The sequence below is a fragment of the Acipenser ruthenus genome, chromosome 15 (genome assembly GCF_902713425.1).
Source record: "Acipenser ruthenus chromosome 15, fAciRut3.2 maternal haplotype, whole genome shotgun sequence".
NCBI classification, from domain to species: Eukaryota; Metazoa; Chordata; class Actinopteri; order Acipenseriformes; family Acipenseridae; genus Acipenser; species Acipenser ruthenus.
The window spans coordinates 23,354,496-23,373,871 of NC_081203.1; the positions used below are offsets into that span (position 1 = coordinate 23,354,496).

The 19,376-nt window shown below is 38.2% G+C and overlaps 1 protein-coding gene across 5 annotated transcripts in view; it reads left to right on the plus strand.

The window, feature by feature from the left end:
• Positions 1-938: 938 nt before the first annotated feature.
• LOC117421874 (DNA repair protein RAD51 homolog 2-like) overlaps positions 939-19,376 on the plus strand; it is a 175,604-nt gene continuing 157,166 nt past the window's right edge. For all 5 annotated transcript variants that reach the window (XM_058987504.1, XM_058987505.1, XM_058987506.1 and 2 more), the window contains exons 1-6: positions 939-1,334; positions 2,801-2,914; positions 3,410-3,514; positions 4,326-4,462; positions 7,238-7,357; positions 8,393-8,576. In XM_058987504.1, the coding sequence (XP_058843487.1) occupies positions 1,251-1,334; positions 2,801-2,914; positions 3,410-3,514; positions 4,326-4,462; positions 7,238-7,357; positions 8,393-8,576 (744 nt within the window). In that variant the 5' untranslated portion in view covers positions 939-1,250. The remainder of the gene's footprint in view (positions 1,335-2,800; positions 2,915-3,409; positions 3,515-4,325; positions 4,463-7,237; positions 7,358-8,392; positions 8,577-19,376) is intronic.

The window sequence follows — 19,376 nt, forward strand, 5'->3', positions numbered from 1 at the left end:
TTCACTCCTGCGGTCTAACTGCAATCAGATAACGTAACCCTGATTAACTTTGTGGCCTTAAAGCTCAAAACTTTACTGTAAATACTGAGTTCCAAAGACAAAGACTGTTGTAGGTGAGACTTTCAACTGCTGAAGGGGTCAAATCCTTTGAATTTTCCAGCCCTGATAAATAGCAGGAACACTTTCCACATCTGAAACAGTGCCAGGCTATTTATGAACATGAACGTGACATCTTGGACTTGCCATAACCAATCTGAAAAATAGACTTAATTGAAATTGCCTAGTTTTTAATAGTACTGTGCTGTGTGTTTCTGGTTTGAAAGGTTGTAAGAGATATGTAGAGGCAAGTTCGACTTAGGAGAATAGTGGCGTTGCCAAGCAACGAACAATAAATTTAGGAAATAAGTGACACAAACATATAACATGTTTTAGTAATTTAACATTTCTGGTTTCCTACTGGATACAGAGCAAGTATATCCCCATACAGTCCTAATATGTAATCTTATTTTTTAATAATATGACTAAATAAACACATTATTTGAATACAGAAGAGTCATTTATGTATTTTACACAGAATTGTATGTCCACATTTGTGAATCCAGGCTCTAAAGGGGGAAAAGGCTGTTTCTGAAACCACTGTCAGTTCCTCCATAAATGTAAATCATTCATAAGATACAAACAGAAATAGTACAATTATTTGACAAACTATTTGATTAGGAGTCTTTCTAATGTGTTCATCAATTGAAAAATACTTCACGTTAAAACATTTGTTAAACACTTTTACTAGTTTATTTTTGTGTACATGGTTCTTAAACCAGCTTAGTCAAAAAAAAAACCAAAACACCAAAACTACCTGTATAGAAACTGGACTGTCAACTGAAGGCTGAAAAGTTTTAAAACTACAACCTCCGGAACGCAGAGCGCTCCTTCCCCTTGCTTTTGCATTGATTGGAGGATACATTTGAGCGGCAGACCAATTAGCGTTCCAGTTGTGTCGTCACTCAGGGAAGTTGAGGTTGTTTTGAAAACAGTTGTATTTTTTGGTGAATTAATTCTAAATAATAACCGACTCAATATTACACTAATGGGAAAAGGGTACTATAGATAAAAAATGCATGCGTTTTATTGTCCACTCTAAACCTAGAGAGAGAATGAGGAGTTTTTTGGAACCGTTGTTTTGTTAACTAAAATGCATTCTACTGTCCTGAAGCTGACATCACAGTTCATTTGCAGTTGATATAGTATCGGTTATGGCTAATAAAAAATTGAGGCGAACAGGTATGCTCCCTGAATTATGCGACAGATTGGACCGCCATCAAATCGAAACCTGCCAGGTACGTGCATTGCAGTTCAAGTTGTGCTACAAGCCTGCAAACCTTGCGGTGCAGTGCAGGTCAGAAACTTAAACGAATTAATTCTGCAAGGAGCTTGCTTTCTTTGATATGCAAAGCGAATTTCAATACCTCTTCAGCAACCCTCTCGTAACACAAAAGTAAATCGACAACTGACCAAACATTTGTCTTATTTTTATTGTTCTGTTTTACTACTTCTGTTTTGTTTTCTACACAGCATGCATACGCTAGAGTTACAGCCTGCCTCATCTACGCACTATGGTGCAGTGCTAGCGCAGCTGAGCAAGCAATGTCGCATTGGTATAGTACTGTGAAGGGTACAACATGCGGCAGGTTTGCTGGAGCAATATTTTGCAGTAAAATGCTTTTCAGATAAGAGAACATACAGTATGCCGTTTGTCAACACTTGATAAGATGTTACTTGCATGTCATTGTAATTGTAGTAACTTTTAATTCAATTAATAACTGTCTTACCATTAATTTTATAAGCACGGATTTAACCATTTTCTAGATTTAGGCAGTTTGATTGTTAGTAAGAGCACAACAAATCTTTATTAAAACATTTTGACAAAGATAATTTTACTAGTGTCTTTATAAACCTACTGAATGATGGCTTGCTTCAAGCATTTTTAATTCAACAACAGGGTGTGCTTTGTAAAATAAGTTTAGTGCGATTGCTGTGCATCTCAATCGTTGTTTTCTTTTTCTAAGCTATTTAAAATGTCCAATTATGTTCCCTCAAGGCAACAGCTCAGGAGAACTGAAGGTCAGTGGGCGTCCTCTGATCCTGGGACATAGCCAATTGCTTCTCTGACGAGCATGTGCAGACAGATTTGTTGCTTGAGTGATATGCTGCCATTTTGGATGCATTCTGGATAATTTGCAGTATTGGGATTGGTAGCTTGTTGTCAGTGCACCATGTGCAGTACATTCTTAAGTGTGATTCTAAGATTGTTTGTGATGAATTGCTAATGTTGGCTGGAGAGAGCGCTGCATTGGCTGTGGCATTGGTTTTTGCACTCCCTCCTCTTAGGGGGGATAAAACAGCTTGGGCTAGCTCTTCAGTACGCCTCAGTGACCCCGACTCAGACATTCCCTGAGCAGAGGCAAGGTTCAGCAGCTTGGTAACATCCGTTGCTTAGGCTGGTCAAGCAAAAAAAAGCAATTGGCTTGTCAGCAGGAACAGTGGAAAGGTTCCATACGGGCAAATTAAAAATAATACTACTAAAATACAATATGAACTAGGATGCAATCAGTAAGGGTTATAACAAGTTGTATCTACAATGAACTAGTAGTAGTGCAAGGATAGTGCATTGGCTGAGGATCTAGTAACGTGGTGCTTGGGTCAGGCAAGTCCAGTGCATAGTAGGAGGGGTGGATCAAGAGATCTTAAAGAATTGTTGAAGCTAAAAGCATTGTTTTCTCCATATTGCGGCTTTCTTTTTCAGGACTTCCTCTCTCTGGGTCCCCTGGAGCTGATGAGAGAGGCTGGCCAGAGTTATCAGCAGGTTCAGACTCTTCTGCGTACTGTCAGCCTGGCTTGTGCTCCCACAATGGTCACGGTGAGGCTTTCTTCTACTTCAGCTAGCTTCTCCAGCCAGCATCCATAACACCTTGAAACCTGATCGCATCACAGAAGCTAAGCAGGATTGTCTTTAGTAGTTGGAGACCTCCAACGAGCTCCAGGTACTGCATGACGTAATTTTGGTGGCATGAAGGACTTCACCTTGAATCCAAAATTCCATACCAGTGGCTGAGCATTTTCTTTGTTCAACTATGTAAAAATGGTTACTATAGCTTTGTGCTTGGTATGTATTTAATGAAATCACTTGAGATGTAACCTCTTTTTTGACAAAGGTGTCCAGGGGACTCAATATTAGGCTGCAGCAGCAATATTTATATTCAACTGTGGAGAAAAATAAAGACTCAAATAGTGAGAGAAAGCAAGTGCAACCCATATTTACTACACTAATGGCTTGGTCTAACAATTTGCAGTTTATCCATTTGAGCCTGTGGTGTGGAACAATGCTTTATATTCAGTTTTTCTCCCCTCCCAGGCCTTAGAGCTCAGGGACAGGCGGTCCCACGCTTTCTTCCCCACCTCACTACGAGGACTGGATGCGGTGCTTCACGGTGGGCTAGCCAGTGGAACTCTCACTGAGGTAAAGGAGGGACTGAGGCTGCTGCTTTCACTGATACAAACTCACAGGCCTGATAGGTGCCAGTGCCAGGGTTCTTTTCGGTCTTCTCTAAAAACGACCAGTTTGTGTCTGAATTTACTCACACTGGCACACAACTGGTCTGTGAAATTAAACACGTTGTAAGGTTACTATACTTTCGGTTCCATTTTCAGGGTTTCTCTGTTTTGCGCTATTAAGGGCTTAGAATTAGAAATAAAAAAACTGTCCTGGCAGAAAGTTGAGGAGTCAGTGGAAATGGTTGCAAAGCAATGGCCTACACCTTTTAATTTGCTCTTGTTCTTAAACAGACAATGTGAGCATTGCTGTTTATGCAGTAAAAATGAAGCAGAAATGCTCCCTCCCTGTTACTTGTGAAAGTGCGCCCTCGGCTATAATTATTAAGTTACTGCAAGTTTTTTTCAAAAAATGTGTATGTCATACATTTAAAAGTGTAGCTATATTGTATAAACTATTATAAATATTGTACATGTAAAATTCTTTAACATAATATACTATTTTGAAAAATATATTTTTTTTTGTGGAAAAAATAGACCAACTCTTTTCAGCTGCATACTGACTAAAACAATAAAAATCTGATTGAATAACATACATTTGTAAGATATGTATGTAACGTAGCACCTCTTGATTAGTTGCGATTGTTTCAATTAGTTTTAATGGTAAAATATACAGACTTTTTTCCGTGGTACGTATGGTACCTATTTCCATAATCCCATTTCCCTTTCCCTGTACGCTGTTAATAAGAGGTGTGACCACTTGATTTTCTCTGTTACAGGTTACTGGACCCTCTGGTTGTGGGAAGAGTCAGTTCTGTATGATGCTGAGTGTTTTAGCAACCTTACCACGTACCATGGGAGGACTGGATAGCTCTGTTCTATACATTGACACTGAGTCTGCCTTTTGTGCTGAAAGGTATTGAACCAAGAATAAGAATTATATACTCAGTTAATCACCAGTTTATATTGTTTGGAGTGAGGAGAGACTTGCACAACATCAGCTACTTACAGGTACAGGAGCTCTTGACAAGCATAGCATCATGTGCAGCACCAGATACCATGTTTAAAATAGAAATAGATGTTTACAGTAACATGTTTCTTTCAAAACTGGACATCTGAGACATAATGAATGGAAGTGGTAAGATTTATGGAAATATCTTGTTATCTAAAAGCACTAAGTATATTTTCTGGCTATTACTTCTGAACATAACACAGTTTACGTACTGAAAATACTGTTCCATACAAGGTACCACAGGAACGCTAGACTTAAAAGAGTTAATCTCAGAATTACTTGAATCAACCCCACCTGATGTTAGGTGGCATAGTGTTTAGTGTTTTGGGAAAACACTGAAATTGTCACAACTTTTGGCTAAATAGTTATTAGAGACTTTTGAAACTGGTACGGTAATGAAGATACGTTTTAAAAGTATGTCCATAACATGCTTATCCCACACCGCGGCTGTTGATACAAAATATGACCTACCTCTATTCATGAAGAAGTAGATCACAATGACCTGCATCTGCAATTTCTACATGTAAAATGTAAGTGTGGCATACATACATATATCCACAGATTCAATAACTCATTACCGAGTGTCATTATGATAATCACGATTATCTTAATCATGTTTTAACTGCCATTAATTGTTATTATCTCTAGTTGGTAGATCTTTTTCTCTTGCACAATCTCTTGCTTTTTTCTGCTTTTCACTGTCTGCTTTTCATTAGCTTAATTACATGGCACTTAACCCCCTTATTTATTGCACCTTTTCAGTGCAATAAATACCAAGACTACAAATAAGAGATAATATCGCAAATATCGCTTATTGTCCCAACCATACCAGATCTACTACAAATGTGTGACGTACACATGAACGTACATACAGACAGCCAGGCACATGCTATATCATGAGGTGACTGCCCTCAGTCTCGTCACAAGTGGTTCTCTGCTGCCTAAATGTACAGTATATCTCAAATATCCCCAGATTCTCAGATTAAAATGTAAGTGTGATGTGGTAACCACCTGTCATTCCCTGGATGGCATCCGTTTAAGAGCATTTTAAACCAAGTTTCCTTCAGTTGAGGCAATACAGTACCATGTGAACACCCAGTTTGATACTCCCAACCACCTAATTTGATCCCAGTCTTAAAAGGCTTAGTTTCACAGACTGCCATTCTGGTGCAGTTCATTTTTAAAGTTATTTTTAAAAACATTTTTCCAGTTAACTCCTAAAAATTATATTTGTGGGCTCCTGAGTGGCGCATCCAGTAAAAGCACTTGCGTAGAGTGCAGGATGCGCCCTGTAGTCTGGACATCGCGAGTTCGAGTCCAGGCTATTCCTTTGCAGACCGAGGACGGGAGCTCCCAGGGGGCGGCGCTCAATTGGCCGAGTGTTGCCCGGGGGGAGGGAGGGTTAGGTTGGCCAGGGTGTCCTCGGCTCACCTCGCACCAGCGACCCCTGTAGTCTGGCCGGGCGCCTGCGGGCTTGCCTGTAAGCTGCCTGAGAGCTGCATTGTCCTCCGACGCTGTAGCTCTTGGGTGGCTGCATGGTGAGTCCGCAGTGTGAAAAAAAAGCGGTCGGCTGACGGCACGTGCTTCGGAGGACAGCCTGTGTTTGTCTTCGCCCTCCCAAGTCAGCGCAGGGGTGGTAGCGGTGAGCTGAGCATAATAAAATAATTGGCCATTCCAAATTGGGAGAAAATAATAAAAATAATTGGCAACGACTAAATTATTTAAAAAAAAAAAAAAAAAAAAAGGAAAAAAAAAAAAAATTATATTTGTTTTCCAAATATTTTAACTTATCATTCTATCACAAAGTTTTCATTACGGTATTGGGGGAGAGAAGAAGATCAACACTATTGAAAGCTGTGAGGAGAGCTGATTCCATTATGCACTCTTCATAGCAGCTGGTCAGAACAAGGTTTTAAATTAGCACCATCCACAGTGATCTCCAGGCACTGAACAGGGCTGGAAGGTTCTCTGAACCGTGTCAGCAGTGAACTTCACTTTTCCAGAAGGTTAAGTGGCATGTAGCACCTCAGGGTCAAATAGTGGCCAATTACCTTTTTAAAACTGGGATCTGTTTCCCCATGTCCTCCACTCCAATCAAGAAACCACAGTGCATGTGTATGTGGAAATGAATCTTTATGGATCCTTGTTGGTCAATCTTCTGGCTTCTCAATCTTAACGTTTATACGTTCCCATGCTGTAGTTTTATAGCGATGTTATGCAAACGTTGAATATATGCAGTAGTAAACATTATAACTGCTGAGGTGAAACAATGACTTGTTGAAAGGCAAGGCAAGCAAACTGCAAACTTTCTTTAACCTAGTGTAGCACTAGGTATCCTGTTTTAAAATGAAAATGCTTGTTTTCTAGAACATTTGTTATTTATAATACCACAACACTGTTTTATGGAAGAATTTAGTTTCCTCTTCTGATTCACTACCTATGTTATAGGTTCTAGGATACAAGCTACAGTAACCTCACATAGTTTTATTTGTGCAGCACAGGTCATAGGTACAGGACTTGTCATAGCATTTACGAGATTCTTGCTGATCAGCAATTCCGTTTAAAATGTTCAACACTGTAAGACTTATTTTCAAACTCGATTGGATTAACAACCGAAGAATTGATGGAACAAAGGGACCTTTTCACCAGCTGATTAATGTGCATCCTGTTATGTTCTAGGCTGGTGGAGATCGCACAGAACCGCTTTCCAAAGTACTTCAGTCTACAAGAGAGAGTAGTTGAAATGGCGCAAAAGATTCACTTATTCCGTGAACTGACTTGCCAGAATGTGTTAAAAAGGTAAGGCTTAAAACACTGACTTTTCTAAATGTAATCTGATATATTCATATAAGCCTGTTAAAAATTAGACTGTGTCTTTGTTGTTTTCAGCCATACCGCCTTAGAACCTGCATTCGCCAGTTCTGAAAAGATAAACAAAGTCGAGCCTGCTTACAAGCTAGAATACCTTCAACGAAAATCATATTTTTGGAGGAAGTGGTAGTATTCAGTTTAAGGCACTCTTCTATTAAAACCAGAGCTTAAGCAATGCCCCAGTACCTGGAGGAGGTGTCACTGGGTTGAATCAATGTTCTATTTCCTCCATAAACACTAAAGCAACTGTATCACTCCCAAAGAAGAGCTTCCCTTAAGAAATCCCAATAGAGGTCATTAAAACTCCTCTCTACCCTGTGTTCCACAAGTCACCACCGGATGTGTATATATTTTTCTAGTCTCACGTTTATACAGTGTATTTCATAAGTAGGTGAACGCAGACCATTTCCTTCAGCAAATTCAATATGATCATCCACAACTTCAGTCAAAAAGACCCAGTGGTGGAAAGTGGAAGACAGTGTGTAATTAGTGTTCACATACTTATGGATGACACTGTAAAGTGTACAATATTTCCAGTCCAATGTCATAAATCCTTGAAGTTCTAACATGACATCATATTTTGCTGTAACTCATCTAGGTGTTACGTTCAGATTTTGTGTCATTCCTTAACCTTTGGAGTTGGGAAGCTATATTTCTGAACTTAATCTGTAGTAGACCAGATCCAATTCAATAGCATTCAGACCTCAAACTAACAGACACAGCTACAGAAATTCATCCCATATCTATGCAAGTTCAGATTCCAGAATTCCAGGGAATCTCACTGCATGTGTGGAACATCCCGACACTGGATCAGTGTAGACCCAAGTGCAGTGGGGATGAAGGTCCCCCATGCTGGCATGTTGTTTTATACTGTTTCCCTGAAACTGGCATTTGCTGTGAACCAGTAAAGAATCACATATCGAAATGGGGGTGCATTAAGTAGGTCCCTGCATTCTCTTCCAGGTTGGGGGGCTTGGAGGAAGAGATAATTTCGAAGAAGGCAGGGCTAGTGATCATCGACTCCATCGCCTCAGTTGTGCGGAAGGAGTTTGACACCAGTATCCCTGGCAACCTCAGCGAGAGGAGCAGTCTGCTGTCTCAGGAGGCAGCCACGCTCAAGTACCTGGCCGAGGAGTTCTCCATCCCAGTAAGGAATAGATTGTTTATAGCTTATCGGTTATAGTTCTACATTCTGGGTGTTTCATACATTTCCACGACTGTACACTGTTGGGATTCAGATTCCAAAAGAGTTGCTGATTTTTAAAATGCTAGTAGCTTCTGGCCTCCCAAAATGATCGTTGCCGTTAAGGGTACCATGTCTTGGAGTGTAACGGCTTCAGTATTGACCTATTCCCTTAATGTTAAACTAAATTCTGAGACATCAACCACCAAAGTTTGTTATTTTTTTTTGTTTCATTATTGCATCAACAGTTTGCGTCATTGTACAGGTATCGTGTTGTGCTTAATGAGGTGCAGTTCAGTTTCATGCAGTTTGTATACATAGTTATAACAATGTGCAATCAAGGCAGTGCATCTACAGACATACATTATGAACTTTTGGCTTGTGACACATTCTTTTTGGTACAAAATGCACTTCATTACACCTGTACCCCTCCCTTAAATCAATGCATAAACATTGACTTGACACAAAAGTACTGACTGTACCCATCAGTACTGCTTTGTTACAAAAACTATCCCCACAAACTGTCTTTAGAAACATTTCACAGTTTGGCAACACTACCACAACCTGATTTATAGAATGACTGGTTCATTTAATCAAGCAAACAATTACAAATTGCAATTTAAAATCATTTTTCTGTTCGCCCAACGCAAATGTACCACTGTATGTGAAACAACTGTATGTTGAATAACTGTATATTTAGGGTTAATAGGAAATTATTTTTTACACATATATTTTACCCCATGTGCAATTGTATACTTTTTCCATCGCACACAAACGTACACTTGGAAATCTTGGATCCCACAATATAAAGCAGAGCTTGCGCACTTCACATGTGTTTAAGCGTAGCAGCTGTAACATGAACGGCAACACCTATAATTAAAAAAAAACAAAACTTTTCTTAATTAGACCAATCAATAACATTAGGATTAGGTAGTTCTATTTCATTTGGCATTTCTGCAATGCCATATTAAAGTAACATGAAAGGATTAGGTTTTTGGACACCTGTACAAACTGTTCCTTTTGTATATTTTATAAACATTCATTAAATTATGGATATCAATTTGAGACTCAAATTGGAATATGTATCTATGCCAGGGTCTGTTTTATTTCTGTAATCTTGGATCCTTCCTTGGAAAATATGAGTTAATCTGGCACTTTCATGGGCCAGCCTCAGATTAGGAACAGAGGATGCCCGTCAAACAGCATTCTGTAGGCCTGTGCTGTATCCAGGAAAGGAAAAAGTTGATGTTTCGTGTACAAAATTAAAATTTTGGAACGCTGATAGCTGACTTTAGGCTCGTTGCACAATAGTGATGTTGTTTGCAGCTCTTTTATGTGCTTGAGTCTTGAGAGTTTTAAAATATTCTCTATCCACATGGGGAAATCAGAATTACTGTGAACTTGCCTCTTGATGTCTAGTCTTTCAGATCAGTAAGTAGTTGCAGAGTTGAGGAGACATATATTGTGTTGTACCAAGACTTCCATTATTTTGAGCTGTGTCAATAGAATAACTGTTTGTTGATTAGAAATGGTTATTCAAGGCAATCTCTGACAATCCGGAAAAGCCGTACAGATCAGGGTATGCACAGTATATATGCCAGGCATGCTCTTTGTGCCTTAAAGAAGGGTATTTAAAAATGTTAAAAAGGGGTTTAGCCATACTGTCCCTGCCCCGCATGTAAAGCAGAACTGTGAAAAATACAAAGGGGGCACTTCAGGTCTTCAGAAAAAAGGGTATTTGACTGGCATACTGTATGTTTTCAGTAAATGCTTACCGGAGCAATTGGTAGGGAACTTGTTAGACAGTTTTAAAAGTCTATAAAACTCCTGTTCGCCACAGCACTGGCAGAAAGATCGGCTGTCCACAGGAAGCGGCACAGTGCACTAATCCATTTTCAGAAAGTGGTGCATGCAGTGATCAATTAGCCATCTTGGATTCCCAAAATAGACATAAAACCGACGTCACTGGCTGCTAAATTGCATTCAAGCAGTTAGACGGCCGGTTTTATCTGACACACAGGCCAGACAGAAGAAGCTGTTAACAGGTTTTCCAAATTTGGTTCATTGCTTTGTTAGAACGAAACTAATTAGGGGCATTGAAACTGAAACCCTGAGCCCCCCACCACCAGTAGTTTCCAGACATGTGTGTTTAATCTGTGGCATTGCAGGAGAAATAAAATAAATAAAACTGTTACCATAGAAACCTGTCTTAAAAGACGTCTACGTCTCTCCTTGGTGTTAATTGAGAGCACATTCCTTTGACATCAGCCACTTTGGGCACATAGTGCCAAAGCAAGACAGTTAAAACATAGAGAAATTAAAGAAACATATTTCCTGGAAAGGGTACTGGATATCTTTGGAAATCAACAGAGCATGCATGACATGATTGCAGTTTTGCTTTGTCTCTAGGTTAAAATACAGTACCCCCATTGCTGCAATAAGTGAACTGATAAAGCAAAGGATATTGTAGTAGTGCATCTTAGCCACTAGGTGTTCCTCTTTCACTGTAAAAACAAATCTTGTATTGTGTTATGGCCAAAAGTTTTGCATCACCTAGAATTTTAGAACTCATAATTAAAACAAATAAGTTGATGAACATAATTTAGATATTTTATTTAACATCATGTAATCAAAGGAACTACAAAATGATATTGCAAAAGTCTACCGGAATCCATAATAGTAGTACAGTATTTCTTTTTAGATTTTGACATGTCATATTTTTCAATTTCCGTCAGTTTATCGTTAAGTATATGGAAAACTACAAAGTTGTATGTAACTCAATATGTTAACGTGACATTATTCAGCAGGTTTCATTTGACTTTATGAAGTAAAATGAGTTAATTCTATAGGGTAATGCAAAACTTTTGGCCATAGCTGTAGGTCCACCTGGCATTGTTCTGGTGACATTTAAAAACAGGGTTAAAGTGGAATAAAACCAACTAATAATCAAAAGTACGCCATTAAGTCAAGAATATGGTCAAACTAAGTTCTAAACCAAGAGGAAATCATCTAAAACAAGACTGCAAGGGAAATAGCAAATGTATTTCATGCAAATGAAAATAAACATGTGGGGTGAGTTATAAAATTCCTTGGATTAATCAAGGTGTAAAGAGAGAGGATAGAATGAGTGTGATGAAAAAGGCGGAAACTTGAGATTAGAAAAATAAACATGTTGACTGTTTTCTGCTCCAAGATGGTTAATGATCCTATGTGTATAGTACTTAAAGTAAACTTGTGCCAAACCACAAAGTGATTTGATTTGTACATTTAGGTTGGGCCTTGTATCGGTTATCATACAAGGGTGACACTTTCTGTGAATGTGAAAGGGTAATTAACCTGAAAAATAGTACAAAAAGAAAAATATCATTCTAAAATTCTAATTGAACGCGGTGAAGGAAAAATCCATATAGGGGTAACCTTAGGCACAGAGCTGATAACCACTGCCTTACAGCTAAGTTTGTTCCCACTGCTCCTGTACACTGCCCTGCTTTACCACACTAAACCGGGAACAGCTTGCATATTTGTGGGTCATCTTTATACCAATTTTTGTTTTTGTAAGTATTTACATAGTGGACATCAACATGTTTCCTTTAGTAAAAGCATAGCAAATTGTAATAAAGCATGGTAAAGTATAGGTATGCCCGCAGAGGTATGGTAAACCATGGTTAATGATGGTAAATGCATAGTACAGGCTAATCATGGGAAAACTGATTCAGTTCTTTTGCGATAAAGGGTTGTAGGGAGACTTCCATTACTTTAACACAGACAAATATAATGATTTCAGTTTTCATTAAAAAGTTAGTCAAAGCAAGTGGGAACATCGTTTAAATTCTTAAAAGCAGTTGACACATTTAACCTTAGCCAATACTTTAAACACTGCAAAGAAACAAGGACCAGGGTTTAAATGAATGAGTTATGAAGATATGGAACTGAATCTGTTTAGTCTGTAAAAAGAAGGATTAGGAGGGACTTGATTGAAGTCTTTCAAATCTAGGCAAATAGGCAAAGAAACCAGGACCAGAGGACACATAAATTAAATGGAGACTGACTTGAGGGCGGAGGGTAGGTGCCACTTCTTTACACAGAGAGTGGTTAGGATATGGAATGGGTTAGCTAGCCATGTTGTTGATGCTGAATCATGGGGATAAAGTTTTAAAATTAACCAGCTCGTTGGAGCCAGAGAACACTGTTGGGTTTAATGCCGTCCTCTCATTCGTACATTTTCTTGTTTGGATGCAGAGAAGTGCTTTGCCCTGCTGCAATGCAGATGTTTTTCTGTTCCCACAGAGTACCAGCGTGGCCACAGGAGGAAGCATTAATTTTTTGGCTCTTTAAAAGCAGTCTAGAAAAGTTTAATGCAAACAAAATATTATTACATCCATCAAAGCAGACTTTATAATTACAACATAAAGTCTGAGTTAAAGCTTGGAATTAGACAGGATGTAAATATTAGTAGATCTGTGCCATTTATGTACAGCGATTCTCAGGAACCGAGGTCCACAAAATAACTTAATACACAGCACCATTACATGGTACATTTATAAAAAAAAAAAAAAAAAATAGAAAAGCCTTTTCTCCCCAAGCCAGCATTACCAAACGTCACACAGTACAGAGGGGGAGCATTCTTCGATTTTATAATTTAGTTGAGAAATAACTAAATTTAAAACATTATTCATTTTCCACATTATTTAGGTAATCAATGTTACGTCTTCTAACGAATGAAGGTATTTCGGGGAGATAATTGATTCGGCAAGCATTCATTAGCAGTGCTGATACCAAAACAGCTATTAAAAGTAATAAATGGTTCAGCCCAGCTACTTCTAGCAGAAGGCCAAAATGTAAGATCCTAATCCACGAAATGATGCATGAGATCCGGAAGGGATTTTCTCAGTGTTTTTGTGGTTTGAGAAGAAAGAGATGGAATTCAATTACCAACTATGTTAGTTAGCAGAAAGTTTAAAAAGAGATTTCCAAAACAATATAGTGTTACATGTCCCCACATGTTGCTACAACTGTTTAAATAACGTACCTGTAATATTTATTTTCATTCTTAACATCCTGACAACTTTTTACACTTCTAACTTTAAAGTCTGTTTCAAAGCTCTTTTCAAAATGTCTGCTCTAGTGCACTGATAGTGTAAGGATTATTGCCTACATTGTCAAACAGGTAACACAGCAATAACGATCCATGATGTGGTACGGAACAGAAAAGTGATTTAGAGGAAGATGTCAAACCCCAATGCACTAGAGCGGTCATTTTGAAAAGAGCTTTGAAACAGAAATAAAGTTAGACGTGTAAAAAGTTGTCAGGATGTTAACAATGAAAAGAAAAATACAGGTATGTTATTTAAACAGTTGTAGCAACAAGTGGGGATGTATAACACTATTTTTCTGAACTCAACTACCTACTCTTTAAGGAGCGCTAACCAAGGTTTTATTATGCCTTACTAGCTTTATTAGAATTATTTCTGGGCCTCTTTTTTTATTGTGTGGTTTTAACTTTTTTACCCGACTGTGGTCATGGGGTGCAGATTTAATCACCCTGTACAGTAGAGGTCTGCTCGGGCCTAAATTTAACACCCGATCTGAACCCAACCCGACCAAACAAAATCCGAACCCGACCTGAGCCCGAGACCTTTGAAATATTTACATACCCGACCTGACCTTCTCCACAAATATATGCCTAACACGCTGTTGCAACTAACTACCTTCAGTGTAGAGTATTCCTGGTTTCCAGTTAAAACGCAAATAAAGAAAGAAAAAATCTCAATTAATCATATCTCATTTACTTCCTTTCCTAGTAATCAAGCACTGCATGATTTAAAAGAAGACAACAACAGGCTTTTTCAAAACTTTGTTACCATAAATAGCCACACAGAAGTGCTCTTGCAAATTCGCATACTCATTTTGGACAAACCTATATCATATCAAACTGCTAAATTAACGTTCAACAACAAGTATTACACCACAGCTATGGCTTTTAAAACAGCTACAGGACGAATACATCACTTTTCAGTGTGTCCGTTGCAGAGATGAATTTCCTGTCTTTTTGCTGTCATAATTCAGTAATATTTTGCAAGATCTGCATTGTACAAAGCCACATGGACTTTTATTATCGCTGAATTTAACAATGTCGTAATCTTTCCAAATTTTTACTCCATCAGCCTATACAGATGAACAAACAGTGAATTAAAGAGCAGTGTTTTAATACTGTACATGTAGTCGTTCTTTACATTTAAACAAAAGCATATAGTTTGCTACAGGACAAATAACATTTTGTTTCATTAACTGGAATATAACAGTTTGTCATTATCTAAAAAAGGCATGAGTTGTTGACTGATGAGAGCTATCAATTAGGCGTTGCACTTGGTGTTTTTTGTTTTTTTGTGTGCATTTGTATAAAATGGACTGTTAAAATTTGGTGATGTTGGTATTTTGCAACTGAACTGTATCCCGTTAAGACCGCCCACGCAGCATTTGTTGACAGACTGCACAAAATGTCAGTTTATCAGCCAAGATGATTATTGGTTGTTAGTTGTGTTGGAAATTAATTATAGCCTGTGGTTACTTAGTAAAGCCTGGCGACACAGCATTTGACAGGATGCACAAAACGAGTAAGCGAGTTTGTGAGATGATATTAAGAGAGGTAATTTCTCAAAGAACCTATGGTGCATGGCGAGTGGTTTTTCGAAAATCGTCAAGCAGGAAGTGAGTTTTAGGAAGCACTTGCACACAGAGGAAGAACAAAATACTCACTTAAAATTAAAAACGCCATAATCCACTCACTGATAACACTAACCCAACCCGACCCGAGCCCAAACCATAATATACAAACTACATCCGACCTGAACCTGACTCTTATTGTCGGGTCCCTTCGGACTCGGTTCGGGTAGCAAGGCTTTACTGTACAGTCTATGCTTCCAAGTCCCCAATATGTTTGCACTGAATAGTTCTGATAATCTTGCAGGAAGTTTGTTGCATAGCCTTAAGGTTGCTTTTCCTGCATTTTCTTACAAGCTTACAGGAAGGGATGCTTTCATCAGTGAGGTCATTTTCAAATATAAGCTTGGCAAATACCAGTTGAGAGCGAAGAGAGGACACTAGCTCGCTGAAAGACCAGTGGGTAGAAAACTTACATTATCTTACACTAATCACTTACAGTATCTTGGATACACATTTGCACAATATCTATGTTAAATTAAACATGGTAGATTCAGAATCGTATGGTACATGTAGATTTCAGTGCCAGGTATGCATAATCTTGCTGTCTTGTCACAAGATGTTTTTCAAGTTGGGTGAGCTTCATTTTTTTTCCATTACCTCAGTGTGTAATTCATGCATAAGGGTGTTAACAGTGCAACTGCTACATTTCAGGTTTCAGAGTTGTTTTTTTTTCTTTGGTTTTTCCTGTGTGAGACAGCATCATGGGTAACGTTCAGCTGCGCCCTGGTGCTTGTGAGAAGATTGTTTTTATTGACATCACTCCAAATGGTACAGCGGTCTGTTTGAATTCTCCAGAAAAATTGTTGTTCAATCCCTGGTTTTCATAAAAAGAAAAACACATTATTAAACAAGGAATGAGACTTAATCTCCTAGCCGACACAACCCTTTTAATACGGTGTGTGGTTTTTAGTAGGGTTGCAGTGCTGGACCGATGAGAAAGGAATGTTTTCGTACTCATTCAGGTGCAGACAGACTGTGCTAAAGAGATTAGAGCCATGTGGTTTGCACTCATAGGTACAGGGTATCTGGGGTAGACAGCTGAGAATTAATTGGTTAAAGTATTCATCAAGCTACACAGAGAAACTATACATTAAGTGGCTTAATTCTCATTTAAGGGACCCTCTCTCTCTCTCTCTCTCTATAAATTTAATTGTTGTTTGAGTCTATAAAGCAATTGAGACTTCTGTGTACTGCATAGATTTTTTTTCTTGCTCCAGCTGGTGACCTCAATGGTTTAAGTCAAGGAAAAGAATTATAAACAGTCTATGTCTGGATTACATTCATTTTTGTTGACAAATGCTGTAATGCATTTTTAAGGGTAAAACAAGAGATGTGCTTGGTATTTACTGCACGGAAGACAGTAGGTTTAAAAATAATGCTTCTGGGCAGTCGTGTCACCTCCCTAGGGTTTTGGCAAATCCCTGCCAAAGAAAACAATATGCTCAGTGAGGGAAGAGAGAGCGATCCTTGTTAGATGTTTCTGTACACAGTATTTGCATGAGCTGTTGATAAACGAGAAGCAGTTTTAAAAACCACATTAATCAGTTGGTACAGTTTAACATACTGCCTTGTCCATTGAAAACATTTAAACCCTCTCCCCAGTGTATTTGTCGACATTCTTGTTTGTTTAAAATCTCCATCCTCACTGCATTACCTCACTCCCTATATTTAGTTTAGTATGTAGAGTAGAGAGATTGTATGTCTAAAAAACTATGCTGACAGTCTGCCAAATTGTTTGTCCATTTGAGTGTTTAAAGCAAACGTATACTATGGTTTCTCACCATAGTAAAAGCATAGCCAAGTGCAACAAAGCATGGTAAAGTATAACAATGTATGGTAAAGCATATTAATAAACAAGGCAAACCAAGGTAAACTACCGTACACCAAATGCATAGTATAACCATGGGAAAAGTATGAAACTATAAACACTGAGCAAAAAGACTTTGGTAAGCTTTTCTAAGGGGATTGTCAAGTTCTTACCCTGTTGTTTTTTGTTTTGTTTTTTCATTTTGGAATGGTGTCAGTTGTGGGCTAAACGTGTTTTAGTGATCTAAATGGGTGTTCAGCTTCGACTTGTGTGTACTGGAAAGGAATTAAATGTTGCTGTCAATTTCAACTCTATTCAACTCTTTCATGGAAAATTGCAGTGCAGATTGGATAACAAACTGTTTTGGTATTCTATTCTTCTCAATGACTTCCTTCAGGGTGGCAATTAGACCAATAAATCACATTTACTGATTTAATAATTTTCTAATGACTGCTTGTGTGAACTGACTTTTGCTTGACTAAATCCAAACGGTCCTCGCACACCTACTCCAAGAGGCAGGGCGGGAGCAGCAAGCCAATTGGTAATGCCTGCTCCAGGGTCCATCAAAAGGTTACTGCACGTTGATGATGTATTTTACATTGACACTGCCCTGTATGTATAGACTGGTGAACTGATAAATGTTCTTGCCAAAGGATGACAATACCCAGAAATGGTTTTGAACGAGTAACAGCATGCTCACCGGTACAATGAAATATCCACCAAGACTCTTGTTGTCATAACTGTTCCCTGAGACATTCAGAACACCTGTCCTTTCCCATAGTAAATCTTACATTTTTACTGTGCTAGATCTTGCAAAACCAATTACAGCTGCACCCTGTTCATGTAAATGTATACATTACTCTTAATGAAATCATTTTAACAGAAGTGTAATTGTTTGCCTTTAATCACCCTGTCTCTTTTAACAGTGAGTTAAAGTTACCCCAATGTCCGGTTCAAAAATAGCCTTACGTGTCTTTCACTCATATCTGTAGATTTATACAGAACTCCTCCTGCAACATCCATACAGGTGCTCAGGAGAGTTTTTTTTTTTTTAAACTAATTGATCTGTGGATTTTCAGAAAATTCAGATTTGTCTTTTTAAAACTATATATTCTGGTGAGTATGTTACATAAAAAGCCATACACATTTAAATTAAAATAACATTTGTATGGGTAGAACGTTTTTTTAAGTTACAATTTGTTTTGCTTTTGTAGTTTAATTGTCAATCAATAAATTCCTTTAAAAGTGGGAGTACATTTGTTAATATAGTACTCACATGATACCCCTACAGAGAGAGAGGGGGTATTAAACAAATCTAAAGCCGAAACCATCTTGTGAACAAACTGCGGTATACAGCCCATTAAATTCCTCAAAGCTCTAGCGCACTCTGCTGGTATTGATTTTACACGTCACGTTGCGCTGCACGAGTTTACCGCTCTGCCGGGGACATTTTTCATGGAACCCACTGTAGGGTTAAGACTTGTGTGCTAAGTTTAGATCCCAATAAAATAAATAGCAGTTTCAGAACACCATTTGGCAAATTGTTAGCATGGTGTGATTTGTAAAAATAAATCATTTTATCATTGAGTGTCTGACACCCTGTTCTTTAGTTCTGTTGAAAGCTGTTTAGCTGTAAAGTAGACTTATTGCTGCTCAGAAGTTGTTGTGTACAAGCTATGCTGTACATTACATTCCACAGCCTTGCCTTCTAACCTCTGAACTTTTGAAATATACTAGCATTTTTGTCCCTGGCTATTCCTCAGGGGGTGTGCAGTTAAAATATGGATGTGAATGCACGCATCTGGGTCAGTTAAGTAACCTCAATTTCATTAATTGCAGCTTGCTCATGAAAGCATGAGTCATTTCTGTCAGTGTCTTGATAGCGCAAGTATGAAGTTGCATAATGGGAGGTGTTTACTTTATGGATCAGTGCAAGTTGGAAGAAGTAAGCAGTCATCTGCAGAAGTCAGATCAGGTACAAAGGCAAGAAGTGCATGCTTCATAAATAAATTGAACTAAAATTAACAATTTAATTAATTTCACTAATTTATACACAACAAATAACAAGTCTTAAAAAACTGCATCTTTTATGATTTTCTTGGGATTATCTGAAAGTAGAAATACAAGTATTCAAATACCTGAACAAACATGATCATGTTTGTATTCAATAGAACGTTTGTACAACCTAGTTTAATATGTAAATATGTTTACTGAAAAGTGAAATAAATACATGG